General features: G+C 55.7%; 8 protein-coding genes across 8 annotated transcripts; 5 read left to right on the forward strand and 3 right to left on the reverse strand.

Annotated features, from left to right (window-relative positions):
• Positions 1-79: 79 nt before the first annotated feature.
• K452DRAFT_223674 (lytic polysaccharide monooxygenase) lies at positions 80-915 on the forward strand (the record flags this gene model as incomplete). The annotated part of the gene is made up of 3 exons (XM_033536636.1): positions 80-146; positions 251-555; positions 613-915. 3 exons carry the CDS (start codon positions 80-82, stop codon positions 913-915), a joined length of 675 nt encoding a protein of 224 aa, XP_033399982.1.
• A 653-nt stretch (positions 916-1,568) lies between these two features.
• On the forward strand, positions 1,569-3,644 carry K452DRAFT_325474 (uncharacterized protein; the record flags this gene model as incomplete). The annotated part of the gene is made up of 4 exons (XM_033544780.1): positions 1,569-1,982; positions 2,050-2,678; positions 2,730-3,441; positions 3,498-3,644. The coding sequence occupies 4 exons, from the start codon at positions 1,569-1,571 to the stop codon at positions 3,642-3,644; spliced, it is 1,902 nt and encodes a 633-aa protein (XP_033399983.1).
• K452DRAFT_155748 (uncharacterized protein) lies at positions 3,451-4,247 on the reverse strand. Its single transcript, XM_033535595.1, has one exon. It carries the CDS (start codon positions 4,190-4,192, stop codon positions 3,734-3,736), a length of 459 nt encoding a protein of 152 aa, XP_033399984.1. The 5' UTR covers positions 4,193-4,247; the 3' UTR covers positions 3,451-3,733.
• A 147-nt stretch (positions 4,248-4,394) lies between these two features.
• K452DRAFT_357149 (uncharacterized protein) lies at positions 4,395-6,048 on the forward strand. The gene is made up of 5 exons (XM_033546095.1): positions 4,395-4,702; positions 4,776-5,240; positions 5,309-5,464; positions 5,567-5,754; positions 5,817-6,048. The coding sequence occupies exons 1-5, from the start codon at positions 4,603-4,605 to the stop codon at positions 5,838-5,840; spliced, it is 933 nt and encodes a 310-aa protein (XP_033399985.1). The 5' UTR covers positions 4,395-4,602; the 3' UTR covers positions 5,841-6,048.
• Positions 6,049-7,595: 1,547 nt separating this feature from the next.
• On the reverse strand, positions 7,596-9,442 carry K452DRAFT_223791 (uncharacterized protein; the record flags this gene model as incomplete). Its single annotated transcript, XM_033536648.1, has 4 exons — positions 7,596-7,853; positions 7,941-9,032; positions 9,085-9,258; positions 9,335-9,442. Coding segments are annotated over 4 exons (1,632 nt in total), but the record flags the coding sequence as incomplete, so codon positions are not given.
• A 2,388-nt stretch (positions 9,443-11,830) lies between these two features.
• K452DRAFT_155796 (uncharacterized protein) lies at positions 11,831-14,571 on the reverse strand. The gene is made up of 4 exons (XM_033535596.1): positions 14,198-14,571; positions 14,031-14,140; positions 13,199-13,975; positions 11,831-13,144 (listed from the first exon to the last, which is right to left on the reverse strand). Exons 1-4 carry the CDS (start codon positions 14,209-14,211, stop codon positions 11,868-11,870), a joined length of 2,178 nt encoding a protein of 725 aa, XP_033399987.1. The 5' UTR covers positions 14,212-14,571; the 3' UTR covers positions 11,831-11,867.
• Positions 14,572-14,662: 91 nt separating this feature from the next.
• K452DRAFT_246570 (uncharacterized protein) lies at positions 14,663-16,098 on the forward strand. The gene is made up of 2 exons (XM_033538022.1): positions 14,663-14,855; positions 14,909-16,098. The coding sequence occupies exons 1-2, from the start codon at positions 14,729-14,731 to the stop codon at positions 15,949-15,951; spliced, it is 1,170 nt and encodes a 389-aa protein (XP_033399988.1). The 5' UTR covers positions 14,663-14,728; the 3' UTR covers positions 15,952-16,098.
• Positions 16,099-18,823: 2,725 nt separating this feature from the next.
• On the forward strand, positions 18,824-21,264 carry K452DRAFT_306868 (uncharacterized protein; the record flags this gene model as incomplete). Its single annotated transcript, XM_033543024.1, has 2 exons — positions 18,824-19,299; positions 19,371-21,264. The coding sequence occupies 2 exons, from the start codon at positions 18,824-18,826 to the stop codon at positions 21,262-21,264; spliced, it is 2,370 nt and encodes a 789-aa protein (XP_033399989.1).
• Between the last annotated feature and the right edge of the window lie 738 nt (positions 21,265-22,002).

Raw genomic sequence — 22,002 nt, forward strand, 5'->3', positions numbered from 1 at the left:
GGGCTGCTGGAACATTGTTTTGGAGGTTGTGTTTCGTTTCGCAGCTTGCTCTTCGTTGCAGAAATCCAGACTATCGAAAATGAAGTTCTTCAGCGCCGCCGCTATTGTGACCACCGGCCTCATGGCTCAGGTGGCCCACGGTCACTGTGCGTTGAATCCTCCTGCGGCGACGATCTGGCTTCCGCCACGCGTCGCCGCGGCTCCCAACCCTATGCACGCGCTTGCTTGCTGACATTGTGTCGCCGATCAGACATCTTCGAGTACCTTACCGCCAACGGCGAGAAGGGCGAAGCCTACCAGTACATCCGCAAGAACACGAACAACAACTCGCCCGTGACGGACCTGGAGTCGAACGACTTGCGCTGCAATGTTGGCGGCCTTGATGGCTCCAGCACCGACACCGTCTCCGTCGCTGCGGGCAGCAACGTCGCCTTCACGGCCGACCAGGCTGTCTACCACCAGGGCCCCGTGTCCTTCTACATGACCAAGGTCGATGATGCTAAGGCGGCCGACGGCAGCACGCCGTGGTTCAACATCAAGAACATTGGTCCCACGGTATGTTTTCTCCTTGCTCTTGTCGTCATTTGCAGCAGACTAACGCGCCAGCTACAGTTCACGGACGGCCAGGCCGAGTGGGACCTGGAGTCGTCGTACAACGTGACTATCCCAGAGTGCGTGCCGGCGGGCGAGTACCTGCTGCGGATCCAGCAGCTGGCCATCCACAACCCGGGTGGTCTGCCGCAGTTCTACATCTCGTGCGCGCAGGTCAAGGTCACGGGTGGCGGATCAGGCACACCGAGCCCGACGGGCAAGATCCCCGGCATGTTCCACGATACGGATCCTGGCTACACGGCCAACATCTACAACCAGTTCACCAACTACACGGTCCCGGGAACGGCGGTCTGGACGTGCTGAGAAGGGGTAGGCAGGATTTGATAGAGTAATCAAGGTGTTTTTTTTTTTTCAGCGCATGCAGCCAACGTGAAGGAGGTTGTTTTCAGCAGGGTCTAGAAGGTGGGCCGCTAGAGGAGCCATGTGGCTGTCATCAGAAGTGTCGTCGCGTTGACATAAGCGTGGCGCATCTGACGGGCATGGTTCCGAGAAGGACGTGGGAATTGAGCGAGCGGAGTCGTGATCGTCAGCAAAAAGTCGAACAAATTTCCCCAATCACTCCCGTTGCATCGTTGTCTCCTGCGTTTCGTGCACGCGCGCACTCGCCTCTCGCCCACCAAGTCGAGCGCTGCCCGAGCGCTTGCGGAGCCTCCTGACCATCTCACAATAATACCACTCTCAAACACTAGCGCCCAGTCCCGAACGAATCCTCGCTCTCTCTCGAACCTGCGCACTCTCTCGCTCTCTCGTTCAGTCGACTCTCTACGAGCTCGCATGCCGATCTGGGCGTTGCTGCCCTGACTCTCCCTCAGCCTCGACTCTACTAGTTTCCCGCCTCCACCACAACCCCGCCCGGCCACCTCCCCATGGACGACGACTACCGGAGACCCGTCGACGCCGACGTTGACGACGCCGACATGCACCTCGAGGACGGCGCCGCTCTGTCGCCCAAGCGCATGTCGGCTAGCGGATCCTCCATCTTCACCTCCCCTACCTCTTCCCGCAGTCGCAAGCGCGGCATGATGGCGCGCTCGCAGCCTCGTCCCATCCACACGCCCACCAGCCCCATGTCCGCCTCGATCCCCCACAACCTGCTGCCCTCGGCGCCCGCGTCGCCGCCCACCCCAGCCCCCAGCCCGACCCCGAACCAGCGCGCTCCCGACTGGAGCACTGCCGCCGAGCATGAGGACACGCAGGTCCGCGACATCAGGGCCCTGTTCAGCGAGATGAACGACGGCGAGAAGCAGCGGTTGCTAGGGGAACTGCTAAACATGTGCAACAGCCACCAGCTGAGCTTCGTACATGACTTTGTCAGCCCAAGGCTGAAGAAGGACCCCTTCACCTGCCTGCCCAATGAGCTCTGTCTTCGCGTACGTACCTTTCGCCTAGCCAAGCCCCGCCAACCGCACCTCCTGCTGACTCCGCTGCTGCCTGCAGATCCTCACCTTCATCGACGACCCGCAAACCCTCGCCCGCTCGTCGCAAGTCTCCAAGCGATGGCACGAACTCGTCAGTGATGATATGGCATGGAAGTCCCTCTGTGAGAAGCACGCATATCGGAGACTCTCCGACGAATCCGGGCCCCGACCAGCGCCCTTCGGAAACACCTTGACGCCTGGCGGCTCGCCCTCGTCCTCCCAGGCCTGGCGCTACAGTGCGGGCAAGCAGTTCAAGGGCATCGCTGGAGCCTCGTCCAGCAGCACTCCTGATCTCAGGACCCAAAGCCTTGACCGGAGAGGAGGATCTAGGCGGAAACCAAAGGCCATGACGTACAGGTCCCACTTCAAGCAGCGCTACATGGTGGAGACGGCATGGCGATCCGGCGGACGGGTGGATTCCAGGCAGATCACGCCTGACCAAGGCGTCGTGACTAGCCTGCACCTTACTGACAAGAACATTGTCGTGGCATTGGACAACGCCAAGATCCATGTCTTTGATACCGAAGGACAGCACCAGAAGACATTGCAGGGACATGTCATGGGCGTCTGGGCAATGGTGCCCTGGGGAGACATTTTGGTTAGCGGTGGATGCGACAGGGACGTCAGGGTCTGGAACATGGCCACAGGGTAAGTTTGGTGAACCCTTTCAGAGTGCGCACAGTCTAACCACGAGCGCAGAGCGAGTGTCCACACCCTCCGGGGTCACACCTCGACCGTCCGATGCTTGAAGATGTCCGATTCCAAAACGGCAATCTCTGGCTCGAGAGACACGACGTTGAGGATTTGGGACATCGAAAGGGGTGTCTGCAAGCACGTGCTCGTAGGCCACCAGGCCAGCGTCCGCTGCTTGGAGATCCACGGTGATCTGGTCGTTTCCGGCAGCTACGACACGACTGCGCGCATTTGGAGCATTTCCGAAGGCAAGTGCTTGAGGACGCTCACTGGCCACTTCAGCCAGATCTACGCCATTGCTTTTGACGGAAAAAGAATCGCTACCGGCAGCCTGGACACCAGCGTCAGGATCTGGGATCCCAACGATGGTCGCTGCCTCGGATTGCTTCAAGGCCACACTTCGCTTGTCGGTCAGCTGCAAATGCGCGGCGATATCTTGGTCACCGGCGGCTCCGATGGCTCCGTCCGCGTCTGGTCGCTGAACGAGTACCAACCGATCCATCGTCTGGCGGCCCACGACAACAGCGTTACCAGTCTGCAGTTTGACGACACTCGCATCGTTTCCGGTGGCTCTGATGGTCGCGTCAAGGTTTGGGATTTGAACAAAGGAACTTTGGTCCGCGAACTCAGCCAGCCGGCGGAGGCAGTCTGGCGCGTGGTGTTTGAAGAGGAAAAGGCTGTGATTATGGCCAGCAGGGGTCAGAAGACAGTCATGGAGGTAAGTCATTTAGGCAGCACTAAGAGACTAGGCCTGCGTTGTTAACCGTTTGGCAGGTTTGGAACTTCTCCCCACCTGATGACGAGCTGGACGACTACAGAGCTGGCAGTCCGTATAGCATGCCAGAGTACAACCAGGCAAACCACGCCGCCATTGAGCCTCACGACATGAGCGACATCAACATGCCGGATGCGGCTCTCTAACATGGCCTTTTTGCGGTGACCAGAGGTCACACTGATGCATTAACACACATCAAGCACTTTGATCGAGCGTTTCTAGAATCCGCAAATATTCAGCAGACTAGCGCAGAGCCGATACAGAACGCATGTCCAGGTGTAGGATCGCAGCCTTTCCTCTCTCTCAAACGGTGTCTGGGCGGTATAATTGCGAAGCATTTCCCGAAGGTGTTAGTTGCGTGGGAAAATGGGCAGTCTCTCTCGTGTTCATCGGCGGTGTTTTTCATTTGCTTTTTTCCACCTTTCCTTTCTCTTACACACTTGACGAACGGATTCACTCCATGGTACGAACGTTGGTGGAAGCGAGGCGCGACAGGGGAGCAGCAGAGCATGTCTGGACGTGTCCTTTTTCCTTTCATTTGTCTTGCCGTTGCGGCACTATCATATTCCCCCGGTGTCCTGTTTTTCCTAGCCCGATGGCAGCGGGCACACACACTACACGACAGAGGGGCACAGCGGGCACGTTGGGCGTGGCTTTTTTGGGAAGCGCGACGGTGTTGGGACGCTGTGCGCATAGTCTGCGACTTTTGTAGGGTAATCTATCCTGGAATAAAGGCATTTGCAGCTGTGCTGGGCTGTCTTTGGGGGACGTGACCAAACCGAATGTCCGGGTCGTGCGGCTGCTTGTGCGCCGAGTCGCGGGGCGGCCAGACCGAGCTTTGTCCTGCTGCGGCGCGCGCGTCACATATCGCTCACGACGTCATCCCGCGATCTACGGAACGGGCGGAAAGCTTGACACTTACTTATATCTACGCAACCTGTTGAGCTCCAAACAACGTAACAATTACATTTGTCTCGCTCTGCTGTCGCCTGCCTTGCTTTCTTCTTCCCTCTTTTCGAACTAATTGACGCTGCTTCTTCATCCTGCTCGCACGCTTCAACTCTTCCTCCCTCGACACCCACGCTCTCGCACACGACACCAAACATGGTCGACCTCAAAGCGCCAGGCGCCGTGTCCGCGCCCCGCAAGATCGAGCTCTTCACGCCTACGTACTTTGCTGCGTGCACGCTGGGCGGTGTTATCGGTAAGCCAATCGCTCAGCACCACCACCACCACCAACAAGAAGAACAAGAATAACAGCGCTAACGTTTCCTCAGCCTGCGGCCCTACCCACACGTCCGTCACGCCTCTCGACCTCGTAAAATGCCGCCGCCAAGTCGACCCCAAGATCTATAGCTCGAACCTGTCAGCCTGGTCGCAGATCTACAGCAAGGAAGGCTTGCGGGGCGTCTTCTTTGGGTGGGCGCCGACGTTTGTGGGGTATAGCTTTCAGGGTGCGGGCAAGTATGGCTTCTACGAGGTCTTCAAGTACCTGTACGGCGACAAGCTGTTTCCGAACATGAACAAGACAGCGGTGTATCTGGGCGCGAGCGCGAGTGCCGAGGCGCTGGCGGATCTCGCACTTTGTCCTTGGGAGGCGATCAAGGTGCGCATGCAGACCACGCTGCCGCCTTATGCGCATAATCTCAGAGAGGGCTTCTCCAAAATTGTGCAGAATGAGGGCTATGCGGGGTTGTACAAGGGGTTGTATCCGTTGTGGGGGCGCCAGATCCCGTATACGAGTGAGTAGCGCAGCGTGGCTTCTTGACGGTGGCTTTGGGGAAGGAGCTGGTGCTGACGCGTAACGCAGTGGTTAAGTTCGCGACGTTCGAGAGCGCCGTCTCCCAGATTTACAAGACGCTCGGCAAGCCCAAGGAGAGCTACAACACACTGCAGCAGACAGGCGTCTCGTTCCTGGGCGGCTATATTGCGGGTATCGGCTGCGCTGTCGTGTCGCACCCGGCTGGTAAGTCTCCCTCGCCCTTCCTCAAACCCTCCCTCAGTCCTTTACCCTCGAAGTGCTCTCCCCTCAGCATTGCTTGTGCACAGCTAACACACCCACCCACAGACGTCATGGTCTCAAAGCTCAACAGCGACCGCAAGGCTGGCGAGGCCGCGACCTCGGCCATGACGCGCATCTACGGCAACATTGGCTTCGCAGGCCTCTGGAACGGGCTGCCTGTGCGCATTGTCATGATCGGCACGCTCACGGCGTTCCAGTGGCTGATCTACGACTCGTTCAAGGTGTACTGCGGGGTGAGTGCTCTTCTTTCCGATTTGTATCTGTGCGGCGCAGTGACTGACTTTTGTGGGTACAGCTGCCGACTACGGGCGGCCACTAGAGGGTGGTGCCAGATGATAGGGGAGAAGGTGGTGCTAATGCTAATGCTGAGGTGGAGTATATTTAGAACTTAGCAGTGGGGATGGTGCGCTACATAGAAGGCGCAGGCGCGAGGATTGTTTCTGACAGACTCAGCTGTAGACGGGTTGTTGCAATTTTTAGGTATTACAGCTAATGACACGACGATAACGACTTTTTACAATTCTAGCAGCGTTTCCCAAGGTGCTTAACAGGACGTGAAGCCTAAAAGGCAGGAACCAAGCAGAAAATAAGCAGCCCTGAGCACGGAGAGCTTAGCAAAAATAACAAAAAGCCAGTAAACGACGTACACAACTTCTTAATCAACGATCTATCCATCACTGCCCTTAATATGTATAAGTCTCACATCTATACCCATAGATAATGGTATTCGTCTTCTTCGTCTTCTTCTTCTTCATATACTTCAAAAGAGCCTATACAAGCGATCAGCACTCGCCTCTAAACCCTAACCGAAATAAACTAGATGGGTACTGAAAGATCTAAATCAAGTGCTTATATATATCTAGATATCTAGATGGATAGGTAGATAGATAAATAGGGTAAGTCGAAAGGTAGGTAAAGTTGTTATAGCACTACAGCGCGAGGCACGGTGGCGGCTCTTAGGTAGGTAGATGCGTGCGTGTGTGGATGTTGGTGTGAGATGTGTGTATATGTATAATATGTATGTATATAAGTATATGTTTATAAGTGTATATGTTTATCTGTCAGTCTGTCAGTCTGTCTGTTTATACAGTACGGTATATACGACCCACCCACCAGAAAAGAGAACGCTCCTTCAAGCAAGCAAGGAACTAACTAGATCTAACGCCGACACAATGCAACCACAGTACACCCACCTTACCTACCTACAAAATATACACTGTGCACACATCACTGACTCGTCTTTTTCACCCCCTTGAACCACTCCTCCCTCATGATCCCACCCACCAAAATCTCGCTACAAAATCAAATATCAAATGTCCCGCCACCGCCTCTCCCCGCCCCCATACCCCTCACCCGCATCCAAACCACCAACACCATCCAAGCCCCCCAGCCCCGCTAACCCGCCCAACTCGACCTCGTCCACCAGCTCCTCGTCGCCTTCAAACAAGACGTCGACGTCGACCTTGCCCTTGCCTTTGTCTTTCTTGCCCCAGCCGCCCATCCCACCCAGCCCTCCCAACCCACTCCCCAAGCTGCCGACGCTCCACGCGCTGCTGCGCCTACCGCTCCTACCACTCCACGCACTGCCCCTCCGTGCCCTGCCGCCATCTTCGTCCCCCCCCACCCCACTCCCCAAGCTGCCGACGCTCCACGCGCTGCTGCGCCTACCGCTCCTACCACTCCACGCACTGCCCCTCCGTGCCCTGCCGCCATCTTCGTCGTCATCGCCATCATCATCGCTGTCGTCGTCTTCGTACCCCCTTTCCCCATCCCCACCCACCCCCTCCCCCATAAGCAACCCATAAGCCCAGCCCCGCCTCCTCGCGTCCCCGCGGCCCCTCCTCCGCCGCCACCACCGCACCCACGCCACCCAGCCCCCGACCCCCAGCATCAGCGCCGCGCACCCCATCGCCGCGACAGCGAGCACGCCCACTCCGCCCACGGCGCCGCTCTTGCCCGCGCTGACTTCTGTCTTGCTGCCCCATGCGGCGTCGTCATGGCTGGTCCCGGCGTCGCTGCTGGGCGCGGCGCTGCTGCCCCCTGCGAGCGCGCTCATGTCGACCCGCACTTCGGCGGAGCGGCCCAGCACGCTGCCGCTGCTGTCGAGCGCCTCGACTGTCACGGCGTCGACGCGAGCCCGCACCGCCATGGCGGTTTCGAAGCCGGTGCGTGTGAACTCGCCGAGAGGGATTGGGTGCGAGGTGGAGCCCTCGGCGAGGCGGCCTGTTAGGCGGTAGGCGCGGACGGCGGTGGCGCCGTTCCAGCTGACGTGGGCGAGGGTGATGGTGGTGTCGTCGTCGTCGTCGGTGTGGCCGTCGTTATTATCGGCGTTCTCTGCACCTTCGTTTCCCTTTCCTTGCTCTTTCCCGTCCTGCTGGCCCCGCTCCCGCTCCAGCTTCTTCTTCTGCTCAGCAGGCACAGCAGCGCTGTACGCTCTCGCAACCAGCGCGATCGGCTCTCCCGGCTGCCCCGCCCACGCGCCCTTGTACGCGCGATACGTATCCAGGCGCGGGGAGCGGAAGCGCGCTTCGGCGACGATGCGGCCCTGGGCATCGTATTCGGTCTGGTAGCCGCGCGAGCTCCAGCACACGAGGGCAGGGACATCGGCGCTGAACGGGTCATGGTGCGCCGGTTTGCGGCCCTCCGGGAACGGCAGCGTCTGCAGCGACCCCCGCAGCATCGTGTACTTGGCGTCCGGGCGGGGGATGAAGCGCGCCAGGCTGGCGGTCCACTCCTCCCAGCGGTCGGGGGGGTGGTGCAGCAGCGCGAAGAGACCGGCCGACGCGTTGGCCGTCGGCTCGTCGTCCCCGACGAGACTCCCCACCGCGTTGTCCAGCAGCGACACCAGCGTGTGCGTGCTGTTTGACGCGTGCACGCGCGCGTCGTGCTGCCGCGAGAAAGCCAGCCGCTCGTCCAGCAGCTGGAAGTCGGACGCCTTGCCGCCGAGGCGCCAGAGGACGCTGCCGTCCTTGCGCGAGACGCGCATGATGCTGTTGGTGTAGCGCGCCGAGATGAGGAAGTCGCCGTCCGGGAACTTCTCGACCGAGTTCATGTGCAGAAAGTCCCAAGGCGTGGGCGTTTCGTCCGGCAGTACGGGCTTCGGCCACCCGTACGTGCTCTCGTTCAGCGGCACGTAGTCGAGGGCATTCCACTCGAAGACGGAGCCCTCCTGCGTGAGGTCCCACTCGATGAAGGCGTTCCAGCGCACCAGGGTCGGCTCGGCGAGGCCGACCTGGGCGCCGTCGACCGTCTCGGAGCCCTCGGTGATGAAGAGGGCCGTCTTGCCGCCGTCGATGACGTTGAATTCGTGCTGGTTCAGCGCGCCGGGCGCCGCGCTCATCAGCACGTTCCGCGCGACGCGGTACGAGTCGTCGAGGATGAGGCCGGCGCCGCGCGGCGTCTCGTCGCCGTGGACGACGTTCAGCGACACGTGAGGGCGGCCGTCGTAGGTCGTGGGGCGGAAGTCGAAGACATTGCGGTTGGCATAGTCGCACGCGCCGCTCCACACGAGCTCCTGCGCAGAGTGAGAAAAGAGAGCTAGGTAGAGACTACAGAAAGAAAACACGCACGCCCTCGTCGTCGTAGATGGCCGGCCCCATGACGCACGCCTTCCACGTCGGCTCGCCATGGTCCCACTCGAAGGTGCGGTTGTAAGGCGCGAGGAAGAAGTAGCCCGGGCTGCGCGCCTCGCGCTCGTATATCTCGACGTCGAGCTTCGGGGGCTTGAGCTCCGGCCGCTGCGTCTGTCGTCAGTACTTCCGTGTCCAAAAACAATCTAGGTATCCCATGCGGGCGGGGGGCGCCCAGCCGTACCGAAACAAACGTGTAGAGATCGTCGTCGTTCGTATAAGGATAGCCTCCCGCCTGAGCTACGGCGGGCGCGGGCAAAAGAGCTCCCAAAACCACGGCCGCGGCAGGCATCCTAAACAGCATACCTACCCTGCCTAACAAACAAAACACTCGCCTTCCCAGCGTTTGGGAGGAGAAGGAACTAAAATCGAAAAAAAGAAACAAAAAAATAATGGCCAAGAGTCGCGGCGTCCTCACGGAGTAGGTTACTCCTAATTATGTCTTCCGACAAGGAGGCGAGAGAGATCGTCGACGAGCGAGTCACAGCGAGGGAGACACAAGCCAACGGGCCAGTTCCCGACCGACCAACCAAGCGACCACATTCCCGGCCGCGCATGCGCATCAATCAGGATCAGGGGCCGGCAGCAGAAGCGCATCGTGGGTCCCTCTCCGTGCCACCACGAGAGCCAAGGCGCTCCGCCGGGCTTGGCGGGCGTCCGTGCGGCAGTGCCGAGACCCGCGCGTCCTGACAGTGACACGCGGCTGGGCTGGCTGGGCTGGCTGGGCTGGCTGGGCTGGTGTGGTGTGGCTGTTGGGTTGGGTTGTGCAAATAGGTATTTGTATTTGTGTTTGTACCTACGTGTGTGTTTGTGTGTAAGAGGTTAGAGGGTTAGAGGAATGAGAGGTAGGGTCGTGATAGGGCGTCAAAGCTTAGGACGCTGCCATGTAGCGCTAGCCGCATGCGGCAGTGTGCTGCCTCTTCCGGATCTGAGATGCGCTGAGCCCGGACCGCGTGTGGCTGACGAGTTGTACTGTATAGCGTGGTGTAGTAAGACACATTGTGTTAGGTACTCCAACGCGGATAGGCTAGTGATAGTGATAGTGTAGCCGAAGTACAAGTACAGCTTGAGCAAGAGAGACGAGACCTCCGACTCCGCGCGCCTACCTAAGTAATGATACATCCGCCAACCCGCCCACCGACCGACCGACCGACCGAACGTCCGTCCATCCATCTATCACGCACGGAATCGAGAGTACTGTACAAGGCAGCTCCACCTTTTTGCTTTTCTTCTTTCTTTCTTTCTCCTACCTTTTTCAAAGCCACCAACTCGCCTCCTCCAACATCACCACGCACCTACCGCCACCGCTGCGCCTCGCGCTCACTCTCCACCCGCCTCGCCCTCGCCTCGTCATTCTCCTCGTCCTCGTACTTATAACTAACCCTGCGGCCCTTACTCCTTCTCTCCTCTCTGGCGCCACTCTCCCCACCCGCATCACTGCCCCTCCTGCGCTTCCTCTCCGCGCTCGGAGCCGTCGGCGCCCCAAACTCATCCTCCTGCATCGCAGCACTGTGTCCGCGCTTCTTGCCTCCACTCCCGCTCTCCGAGCCCGGGTTCTGCAGACTCGCGCGCCGCTGCTGCTCCTTGAGCATGCGCTCGCGGTTGCGTGCCTCGCGTTCCAGCGTGTGCGGGTCCACAGACGCAGAGGGAGCAGAAGCAGCAGCAGTACTTGACGCCACGCTAGCAGCGGACCCACGACGGCTGCCGCTGCCGCCGCCGCTGTCGCGTTCTTTATCACGGTTGCTCCGCGAGGACGAAGAACCCTTGGATGGCTCCGAGCCCTTGGGCTGCGTGGGCGGAGGCATGGCGCCGCTGCTGGAGCCGCCGCCACGCGTCCGCGAGCGGCCCTGGATCTTGAACTCGGTGTCTTCGGACTGCTGATCGGCCTGGGTGCTGGTCTCGTCTCTGCCACTGCGAGAGGAGCGTTGCTCTGCGCGGTCACGCTCCTTGTCGCGCTCTTTTTCGCGACGGCGCCGCGATGAGCGGTGGTGCCGGTCGTCGTCCGAGTAGCCGTGGTCGCGGTCGTGTGGGGAGGCGGAGCGCTCGCGACGTGATTTTCGCCGCTCGCGATCCTTGTCTCTGTCGCGTTCCCGGTCGCGGTCCCGCTCACGATCCTTGTCCTTGGCCCGCTCCCGCTCCCGGTCGTAGTACTCCCTGTCCCGATCCCGCTCACGTTCGCGGTCGCGGTACTTGTCGCGCTTCCTGCGGTTCTCGGAGTCAGCGTCGCCGTCACCGCCGTTGACTACGCTGGCGTCGTCGCCATCTTCATGGTCCCGGTGTCTGTGCCGACGATGCTCGCGACTGCGGTCACGGTGCGAGCGGGACGAGCGGTGGCGGTCCTTTTCCTTCTCCCGCTCACGACGGCTGCGATGTTTAGAATCGACGGACGATTCTCTAGCTCGGTCCCTGTCATGAGCCCGCTGGCGTGTGTCGTCGTGAACTTCCGTTTCTTCCTCGTCGTCATACTTACGAGAGGAGCGGTAGCGACGCTTGTCATCGCGCTTGCTCCGAGAGTCGGTCTCGGATGAGGCGCTGCGAGAGCGGTGGCGGTGGCTGCGGTGGCGGTGCCGACGAGACGGCGAGCGAGACTTGGACTGTGAACGTGACCTGGACTTGTCGGGCGAGCGGGCGCGTGAGCCCTCGCGGTCGGGGGTTTTGCTGCAATAGGTCAGAAGGAAGTGCGGCGGGGGCATATGCAAAGTAGAAAGAAAGGCAACTTACCCTCGTTGCGAGTCTGGGCGAGGAATTGCAGGCTGGGGTTGCATGCCTCCTCTGCCGGAAAAGGCGCTCCTGACCCGGCCGCTAGCGCCCGTATTCGGCAGGCCCTCGCGCATGGCCTTCGGGCCCGTCGGTGCGCCCTCGACGCCCATTCCCTTGGGCTCGCCGCCTCCAGCAAGCACCTGCACGTCGCCTCCAAACGCCCCGCCGCCGCCGAATCCCGCCCCGCCCATGCCTCGTCCGCCAAAGCCGCCGCGGAACCCCGCGAACCCGCCCCGGCCGAACCCGCCGCGCATCCCACCTCTGCCCCGCCCAAAGTCGTGCATCATGCCGGCCTGGCCCATGAAGCCCATCGATGGATCCATGTTCATGGCCATGAAGCTGGGATCCATGCCCATCGGCATCCCCATGCCCATATTCATCCCCATGACACTCGGATCGGCAGTACCGAACGGGCCCATTGGCGGTGTCTGGAAGTTGCCGGTAGGGGGGAATGGCTGCTGCTGCATGTCTTCTGTGTCCTGTACCCCTACCTCGGCCTGCTCAACCGAGCCGTCTCCCTGTGTCTCTTGGTTTTCTGTGTTATCATTAGTCTCACCTTGATGCTCGTTCTCAGCGGCGGCGCCATTCTCGGCATCCGGTCCGGCATTCGAGCCATTCTGCTGAGCTTTGTCGGTGGCTTCTGTCTGCTCTGTCGTAGGTGCTTGGTCGTCCGTCGCTTCTTCCGGTTGTGGTGACGTAGATTGAGAGGGTCGGCTGTCCTGGAGCTCTGGCGGAAGCTGTTGTGCGAATGCGCCGTCTCCGGCGTCTGATGTCGGTTTGGCGGCGTCGTTCGGATCAGTCGGGTCTTCCGTTTGGCCAGGCGACTGGCTTGGAGCAGCAGCATCCCCCTGGCCTTGGGCCGAGCCAGCATCCAAATTCCCTTGCTGACCCGGACCCAAACCCTTCTGCTGTTGCTGGTGCGCGCCGGGACCATGAAAACGACTCTGGTTCTGGAAATTATTCTTTGGGAACTGCTGCTGCTGGTGATGATGATTCATCTGAGGGAAACGCCCTTGCTGGTGCGATTGTTGATTATATCCACCTCCGGGATAGTAGCCAGCATTTGCGCCACCAAAGTCATTACCACTCATCTGCTGCCCATGCCAACCGCCACCGTATCCTCCGCCGTAGCCCATACCCATGTTCATCCCGTTCATGCCCATGCCCTGTCCTCCAAAGCCCCCGAACATTCCTTGGGACATGGCCATCGGATCCATACCCATACCGGGCATACCTACAGTGTATCAGTGGGACAGTAAAAGATTTACACGTCAGTGGGTAAACTCACCCATCATGCCAAAATTATTCCAGTTGCCATTTTGCATGTCTGGCATGCCATTCATCATCATAGGATTAAAGCCGCCGTTCCAGGCAATGCCAGGGAAACCGCCCTGGCTTGGATCAAAACCAAAACCATTACCGAACATTTGGCCCTGTGCCTGGGTTCCGTTCAACCCCATGCCCATAACTCCGGCCTGCTCTTGATCTTTTGCGACACTTTCATCCTGCGTCTGCTCTTGACCATCCTGAACCTCCTTCGCAGCATCACTTGTGGAGTTCTCAGTAGCGCCGGGCTCCGCGGTAGATTCCTGGTTTGCGGGTTCACCCTCGTTTGCGGTTTCCGCGAAGGTCGCGCCCTTTTTGATGTCAGTCCCATGGTTTTGTATAGTTCTTAGATTACCCACATCGGCTTGCATTTGGTCAGCCAACTCAGAACCTGGGTCTTGTGGTTGACCCTCAGTTGCCGGGAGCTCCGCGAGGCCTGTCGATTCAGACGGCTCCTCCGGCTTCAACTGCTCTTGCTTGACATCCGCCTCTGCGCTGGGCGCGTTTTGTTCGGGAGGTTGCTCGATGGACTGTACGACCAGTGTACCAGCGGGAGCGGGCGTGCCAGGAGTGCTGGGTCTGCCAGAAATGCTAGCAGCGCGCTCCTTTTCCCTCTTCTTCTCTTCCGACCTGAGGTATGCTTTGATAGTGAGGCGCAGAGTTTTCTTGGGCTTGCAGTCTTCACTAGAGACCGGGCTATGCGAGCAGACCGGGCATGACTCTGGAAGTGACGACTGGCCTAGATGAGATTAGTTGTTGTAAGGCGCAGCGGCGCGTGCGGAGTGAAAGCTTACAGCTTTCGCATATCGACTGATCGCAACAGGGCAGGCCGAAGGCGTTGACAGCCAGCCTGTTGCAGTTGGCGCATCGGAGCTTGGTGGGGATTTCCTCCATGGGTAGCGAGCTGGTTGAAGGAGTGAGCTTTTGCGTCAAGAGAAAAGACGCGCAGGATCGCGCTTACCTGGCGAGGTCCATGACTGCAAGAAGCGACGGCTAGGTGTCCTCTGCCAATGTTGCGCTCGCCTACGGTGGAAATGTAGGAAATTTGCGATGTCAACCGCTAGGTAGAAAGGCGAAGCTTATAACATTGGAGAAATGGACGAAATGCGGCGGCCAAAGTAGATGGCAGTGAAAGATAGCGGAAGACGAGGAATGATTTGGCGTTGCACGCGACCAGCTCTTCGTCGTCGTGACAAACGATGTCAGCCTAGGTTGGACCGACCTCTGGTGGAAAGGCGGAAATTTCCAGGTCACGTGCGCCGCTTTACACGTGATTGGTGGTAAACCTGCACCCTGCGTCATCGACATAATCCTGATTAACAAGTTCAGGGGATTCGCTCTCGTTAGTGGAGGGAGCCGGTGCATTATTGTTATTACGTGCATTTAGCCTGCGTCGCTCAAGCAGCCTATCATCATCATAGACCTCAGGAACTCCTCAACACCAACAAAACTCTCATTTTCCTATCAATGTTACTTCAGTCGCTTCCCCGCAATGATTCTTAGTCAAATTTCATATTTAGATTGCATAGTCTTTCTAATCTTTCTCGCGCCCCAGCTTATCATCAATGTTGGCCTTTTTGAACTCGCGAGCTGGGTCTTCTTCGCCCTGCCGGACTTAGGTACCAAGTCTCCTACCGCTTCCGGAATATGCATTTATACTGATTTCTTGCAGCTGCCCATATACCATGCCAGTTCATAGCGGAGCGGTATTTCACAGACTTTGAGCATCGTTCTCCTTTTGTCCAGCGAGCTTCTCCTTTTCAAGACTTTGTCATCCGATACGTTCGTTTTGCGTTCGCTGAGCTTCCGGCCAAAATTGGTAGGGTATTCTTCTCCAAACCCGTGGCCTTGCCATTCCTTAGATGGCGCATGCTCCGTCACGGGTACATCAGTTCTCCCATCCGCTGGCAAGAAGTCAACCGCCAAGACTTCAAAGGGGTATGGGTGACCATGGATGAGACTACCAGGCCCGACATTGTCGTCTTCTACTGCCACGGCGGTGGCTTTTCTATGGGCAGCAGCTACTTCTACATGGAGTTCTTGCTCGCCTGGGTTGCTCTCCTCAAAGAAGCGGGTTACAAGAACCCCGCCCTCTTCGGGCTCGAGTACACCCTTGTTCCGGATGCCGTCTACCCGACGCAGATCCAGCAAGCGTTCGCTGCTTACGAACACGTTCTTACCGTCATCGAAGACCCGTCACGCCTTGTTGTTGGAGGCGACTCAGCTGGTGCGACTCTCATTCTTAGCTTGCTGCTGTACCTGGCAGACCACCCGCGGCACCGCGGCCGCCTCCCCGCTCTGGCCACCATGATCTCACCTTGGGTCACCATTGTATCCGACAAGAACCAAAACACGCGCTCTGACTATCTGAACGCTGACTCTTTGCATCTCTACGGACGCCAGTATGTCGGCAGCAAGATATCTACTCACGATCCCATGGTCTCGCCGGGTAACTGCAGAGATCCCGACCGCTGGCTGGCAGCGAGTCCGCGATTAGGCTGGTCCTTCTTGTTCGGATCCGAAGAGGTGCTGGGACCGGAGACGAAGGACCTTATTGCGCTGCTGCAGAAGGCCGGTGCGGATGTTGACGTGTATGAAGAGGAGGGGTCGATTCACGCGTGGCCTGTCGCTACTTTGTATCTGGGTGAATCTGGTGAAGAGCGTTTGAAGGGCCTGCAGGATATTGTCAAGGTTATTCGACGACGTCTTGTTTAGGCTGTTGGTAATGGCAGTGATATAAAACACTGTGGCGCCTCGGATGTTTTGGTTTCCTTGAGTTATATAATGTATTAGTATGTCCACAAGTTGAGATGAAAAGCGATTTTTAGGATTTTTAAGCTAATGATTCTTGGGTAGATCAATCAACCCGTACTTTGTTTAGACATTCATGACTTTCTCTCGTACAAACCCAGCCCAACTCAAGCTGTTGGAATCTTCGTCCGCATCATCAACATAAAAGAATCCGGAGAGGTATGGAGTGAGCCAACGCCCTCCTGCGATGGCGGCTACATCGGCATACCATATCAGAGACAAATTTTTCGCATATGCTTTTTACAGGCCTACCAAGGTTTGTCCAGCAACAAAAATGTTGCATTAAGCGCCACCATAAAACGTGTCGATTTCCCAGGTTGTTGCCTAACTAACGATCGAGATCTGATGTGGCGTAGCCGGAGGGATCCCCTGTCGCCCTGGCAACCTGCCAGGAACCCTTCGCTTGCTGCATCTCACAAGCCCATGAAACCGGCACCTTCAGGGTTTTTTCTTCGGATGCCCGGGACATGACCAAAACTAAACCGATCGACAATGGTAGAATGCCATACCCCGGTCTTCGGAGATCTACGCGATCCCCCCGAGTCCCATCTGACGACAGGCAAACACGCTGCGCCATGCACCTGCATGATCAAGGAGTTCTTTGGCGACCACATGGCGCGCCATGCTCTATATGACTCTTCCAAATTAGCCCTAGACGTCAGCAGGCATATACAGGTGTTGGTATCGGCTGAGGCGTAGGCGCGACATGCGCTGACAACTCCGCGCGTCCAGGATTCCGAGCGAATTACCATTCAGCCATGTCCCGAACAGCATTTGTCCAACAGTTTGAGGCCCCTGCTCAAGGTAGGCGCCAGCGGGCCGCTGCGAGGGAATGCTGCCTACCCAGCTGAAATGTCGTGCGAACATGAGACACGATCCGAGATTTGCACTCAGCCACGTGGGGGGCAGGCCATCGTCATCTTAGGCAGGCCTACCCCATGTAAAAATCAAGAATTGGGCGCCAAGAGGGTACAGTTCGCAAAAACACTCCGCCCCCACGTTCCACTCCCAATCTGCTAAAGGCTCACATTTTGGAAATAAACCTCGGTTCTATAAAAGCCAAAAGCAATAATATATGCTTCTATGAGACTAACCAGTCATCTTCACTCTACTCTTAATATTACAAAGAGCAGGATCGAAATATTTTATCCCAGAAATACTACTATCGAAGACTGTTTGTGAAGAGTTATTTGTGTAGTTACAATCACTAAGGTAAACAGTGAACTTCATACTTTACTCAATAGAAGTAATGGCACATTCAATTCCTTACTATTGATGAAAGTCATATCATAAACTTAGTATTCCCGAAACGAAAGTCCTCATACGACTGGTGTTGTCAGCCTTTAAATATGGAAGGCGATAGGTTACTGTCTGCCTTACTCCGGGTAGCTAAATGGTAATGTTTCCGCTGAGGTTAAAGCGCAGTTCCCCGTCGGCCAAAAAGTCCTGGCCTTATAGCGCATCATCACTCTCTGCGACCAGCGGAGATTTTAGACATAGAAATTTTTCTATTCTAGACCAACTTTCAGTGTGCCCACAAGAAGCGAACCTGAGAGCTATGAAATATCCAAAATAGTTTTCGTCCTCACTCTCACAAGTTTTCAGATCCTCATTTCCGTACGGAAATGGGCCTTCACCACAACCTTGATTCCAGGTATGTTCTGGTCAGGCCCGGCGATGACCGTCCGACAAGGAAAACCAATACTGGTCGTCCCTGCTCTCCAACCACCTCTCCATAGGGGTCACTCCCGTTTGCTTTCCATGCTGTCCAACCTGGTATCCAGATGGTAACTCGAAACCGAGAGAGCGTGCCGCTTCAGCAATGCTGCTGAAAGCAACTGCAGTTGTTTCGCCGGGGACGCTCGCATCATGGGCGGCGAGGTTGGCCGCCGTTAAGGGGGCTCTGATCTTTGGAGTTACACCCCTCAGAGAAGCGCTTGTCGAATCCATGTCGTGATTCTTGCTGCTTCGATGAACGAAGCTTGGGTTGTTCGTCCTATGCAGCATCATACATGTCAGTGACTGAACTATATAATGGGTTTCTTGATAGCCGGCATCGTTTCGAGAAGACTGACTGAGCTAGGTGCAGCTTGGATGGTTCGGATGCAATCGAAGGCATGTTTGAAAGCTAGAGACTTGTCGGCGTTGGCAGCTTAAGGATGGGTTACTTTGCTGAGAACGATATCGACTCAAGTTACAGCAAAGAGAGAATTTTATAGGCGCCGGCATGAGACACCAGCCTTGCCAATCATCTGGTCGGCTCCGACTTACCGAGTCCAAGCCACTTGCTTCCCCAAAGGGCGTGTTGTTTCTTATCCGAGATGCGAGCCGTCGGTCCTGCATGGGAAGCGCGGATGGAACCATGCTGTCGGTGTGTGCAGGATTCTCAAGCTTGATAGAATTGCACTGTTCAAAAAGATTGACACAGTGTTGTTTCACTGTTCCCGTGAAGATTACGATGCGTGTTGGAAAAAAATCGGATGATGCTTTTTCACTACAAGAATGAATTGGAACGAAACATTTTCACAATGCAAAAAACATGGCTAGCAACCATTTCGAACAATCAGTGTCATTTACACCGCCGATCTAATTTATGCCATCGGCGTTGTTGTACTGCGCAATCCTTTGGTTCGGAGCGCAGGAAAGCCACGAATATAATTACACTGTACACACTATACAAACGCTGTTTATATGCTTTACTTAAAATCTCTCAGAAAAGCACACAGCGAGCTACAAATGCTACGGGTAGAAATCCCATTCGTGCGCATGTGCATACATGCATACGCTACAGTGCAGAGTGCAACTACTTTCCGGGACCAAAAAATATGCATATGTACACAGCCCTACCAAGCCAGTCCGATTGTCTCGGATGGTGCGGGCCGCATCGAGATCAAGGGTTGTGATTGGAAGTTGGAGTCGCTTATTCTACTGGGATAGAAATTGGGATGGCGATCGACTGTTCGGAGACCAGGTCACTGGCAAACTTTGCTTTTGTCAGAGATCGGTGCCTACTTGGCTATACGACAGGGCAAAAGTCATGCCCCTGTCAATCAGAATTTCATCTCCCGGAAATAAATTTCTCTTCATTCCCAAGCCGCGACTTTTGTCTCCAAAACATCTACTACCGTTCTTGATGAATATGACAAAAGATTGGGATGATGTCCAGCAAGATATTCGCCGTTACTACGTGGACGACGGCCTACCACTTACTGAAGTTAGCCAGAATCTGAAGAAAAGGGGCTTTGAAGCTTCGTATGTGCTTCTTTTGTCACCTATCCTTCTTTTGTGTCAGAAAAGGTTTCCCATCTGACAGTATTCCTCAGGGAACGAGCTTATCGTAACAAAATTCAGCAATGGGGATTCAAGAGACCGAAGCACAAGCATCGTACCCTGAGACATTCGAATTCAGCGTTCAGTCTTCCGCCTGAGACCTTAGATAATACGAACAACTCAAGAAGTACCAGTGCGGAAGAAATCCATGGAGCATACGCCAAAGAAGTTGAAAACTTCATGTCGAACCTGTTGGATTCCATTCGGGAGAATAATGCTACTGCTATCAAGATAGCACTCAATGGCAGTAATAAGCACATTGTTAATGTTCTTATTCCTGCCACCGTCCTAAGCCGCCAAAAAATCTCTATGCCTCATATTTCCGCACGAGTCGGAGACCGACTCCTCAATTGGGCAACCGCTTCATCGTCTTTAGAGAGCCTCGATGCTTTGCTGGAAGCCGGGGCACAAGTCAACGCCGAGGATTCGTCTGGTTACAGTGCGATCCATGTGTGTGTAATGGCTGAAGCGAGCCCTGCGACACTGGAAAAGCTTCTTGCCTACGGAGCCAGCATCAAAAAGCTTGTGAGCAAAGGTCACGATGAGGGGAAGAATGCCCTTGAGATGGCACTTTCCCTGAGATGCCAAAGATATGGACTAGACAATCACGACACCATTAGCGGCATCGTCACTATGCTACTATCCAAATATGCGAGGGATGAATACCACAACTCCGGACTTTTCAACCAGAACTGGTCAGACACCTTCATCGAGCCGTGGTTCACAAAGAGCGCCTGGTGGCGGTATTTGAACGACAAAGATCTCCAGAGCTTTCTGATTCTAGTCCGAGGAAACCACTTGCAATTACGTATGCCTTTCAAGCAATCCTCATGCCTCGGCAATGGAGTAAAGACTCTTCTGCATGAGTTGGTTCACCATACCCCGGGATCTCAATGGGCTGAACGCTTGATTGATTTTCTTGGGTTTCGAACACGCTTTAGCAGAGAACTCCTTCAAACTCTTGTTCATGACTGCAAAAGCAGGCAAGAAATTACTAAAGGCAAGACCGTTCCTGACCTTATTGGTCAGCTATTTGAGAATCCTGACCTGTCTCTACAAAGGGGGCAGGACGGTAGCTCACTGTTGTCCACTTTTTTTGTAACCATAACGATGGACAGAATCCAAGCACAGGAAAGCCTGAAAAAGATTCTAAACCTTCCCACAGTATACAGCAAGATCCGACATGAAAGAGTGCTCATCTATGCCGCCACAGAGCTTTACAAGAGATCGCAAGGGCCGGATTCTTATCAACATGCTTTTGAACTCGCAGAAACGCTTTTGAGTCATCTCAGATTTGCCATTTCGACATGCGGCGACGAAAGGTGTTGGGACTGTCTGCTGAGGAGTTTTCTACCCATCACGTCTAACTTCTATTTTTACATGCCCACCACGCTGGTCAACAAAAGAACCGACAACGAAAACACTTTTGAATACCGCTTCACAAAGGTCTCTTCGAAAGAGGTGGCGGAGTTCTACACAAAAGCCGCCTTCAGCGTTTCGTCCAAAATGTTCTTGGAGGAGCAAGCAGAGCTCTTCCCTACTTCACTGTCCCTCGACATGGTGCACAAAGTTCTGAAGATGCGAGAAGTGCTCGGGCTTCCTGATGACTGTACTTCAAAGCAACTGGTTTTCAACATCCTGGATCATACTTTCAAGCTCCAAGCTTCAATCGACACGTGGTCCACTCATGTCGTCCAGTACATTCCCCGTCAGCCTCCAATGCTCGTGTTGCCTCCTTTGGATGGATCAGATCAGCACGCTTCGCAGCAAACCGCCTCATTGTTGGTATCGCAATCCCGGATTCAATTTCACAAGCTGACCGCTTTCTCAGTCAAACCTACAACATTCCCGAATACGCAAATTATGGGTTTCGTCAAGGATCCATGAACAGCAACTTACGCGGGGGACCTTGAGAACTTGTCCCAAATTTGTATGGCCTATTTCTTTACAACACTAGTCTTCCTGATACTAAGCTGCAACTTATAAAAGAAACCCGGACATATGCCGTCAAAACGTCTCGTTTTTCAAAAACAAGGTCCATAAGCAAGCAATATAAAACTCTCTCGTCTCTCTATAGTGACAGGCATGAGATACAGGGAAAACGAGACAGGCTGACGAGAAAATATGGCCATCTAAAACCTCACGCACTACATTTGCTCCTCACAGCACACTCCCTCCAAAAACCTCCTTCATGTCTACTCTCCCGCACCTCACCCCTATCCCCTAAGCTCGCTCACAAGCAAGCCTTCCCATAAGCGCAATAACCTCGAAAACCCTCCTCAAATCCTCGTTTTTCTCAGTCTAATCGGCATTTAACCACATGCGCACACGTACTACCCGGACAACCGCTAAAGGATAACTTAAAGCGATCTGGGTGCCCCAGTGTTACCCGGACGTTTGGGTTAATACTGAAACCATTTAATAGCATTGGAAGTGAAGCAAATGGTATTTCAACACTCTGATTGAACTACCCTCCTTATCTAGGCTTGTCCAGCTATGTTGGAACGTATCTGAGGGAGCGTGGAAGATATGAAATGCGAGAAGTAGCAAAGTAGATGAGTTCATCCACCCACTAGAAAAGTCGACTATTTCTAAAGACTAGACGATCACTATGGGACGTAAAAG

Source organism: Aplosporella prunicola (assembly GCF_010093885.1).
Source record: "Aplosporella prunicola CBS 121167 unplaced genomic scaffold K452scaffold_7, whole genome shotgun sequence".
Classification (NCBI taxonomy): domain Eukaryota; kingdom Fungi; phylum Ascomycota; class Dothideomycetes; order Botryosphaeriales; family Aplosporellaceae; genus Aplosporella; species Aplosporella prunicola.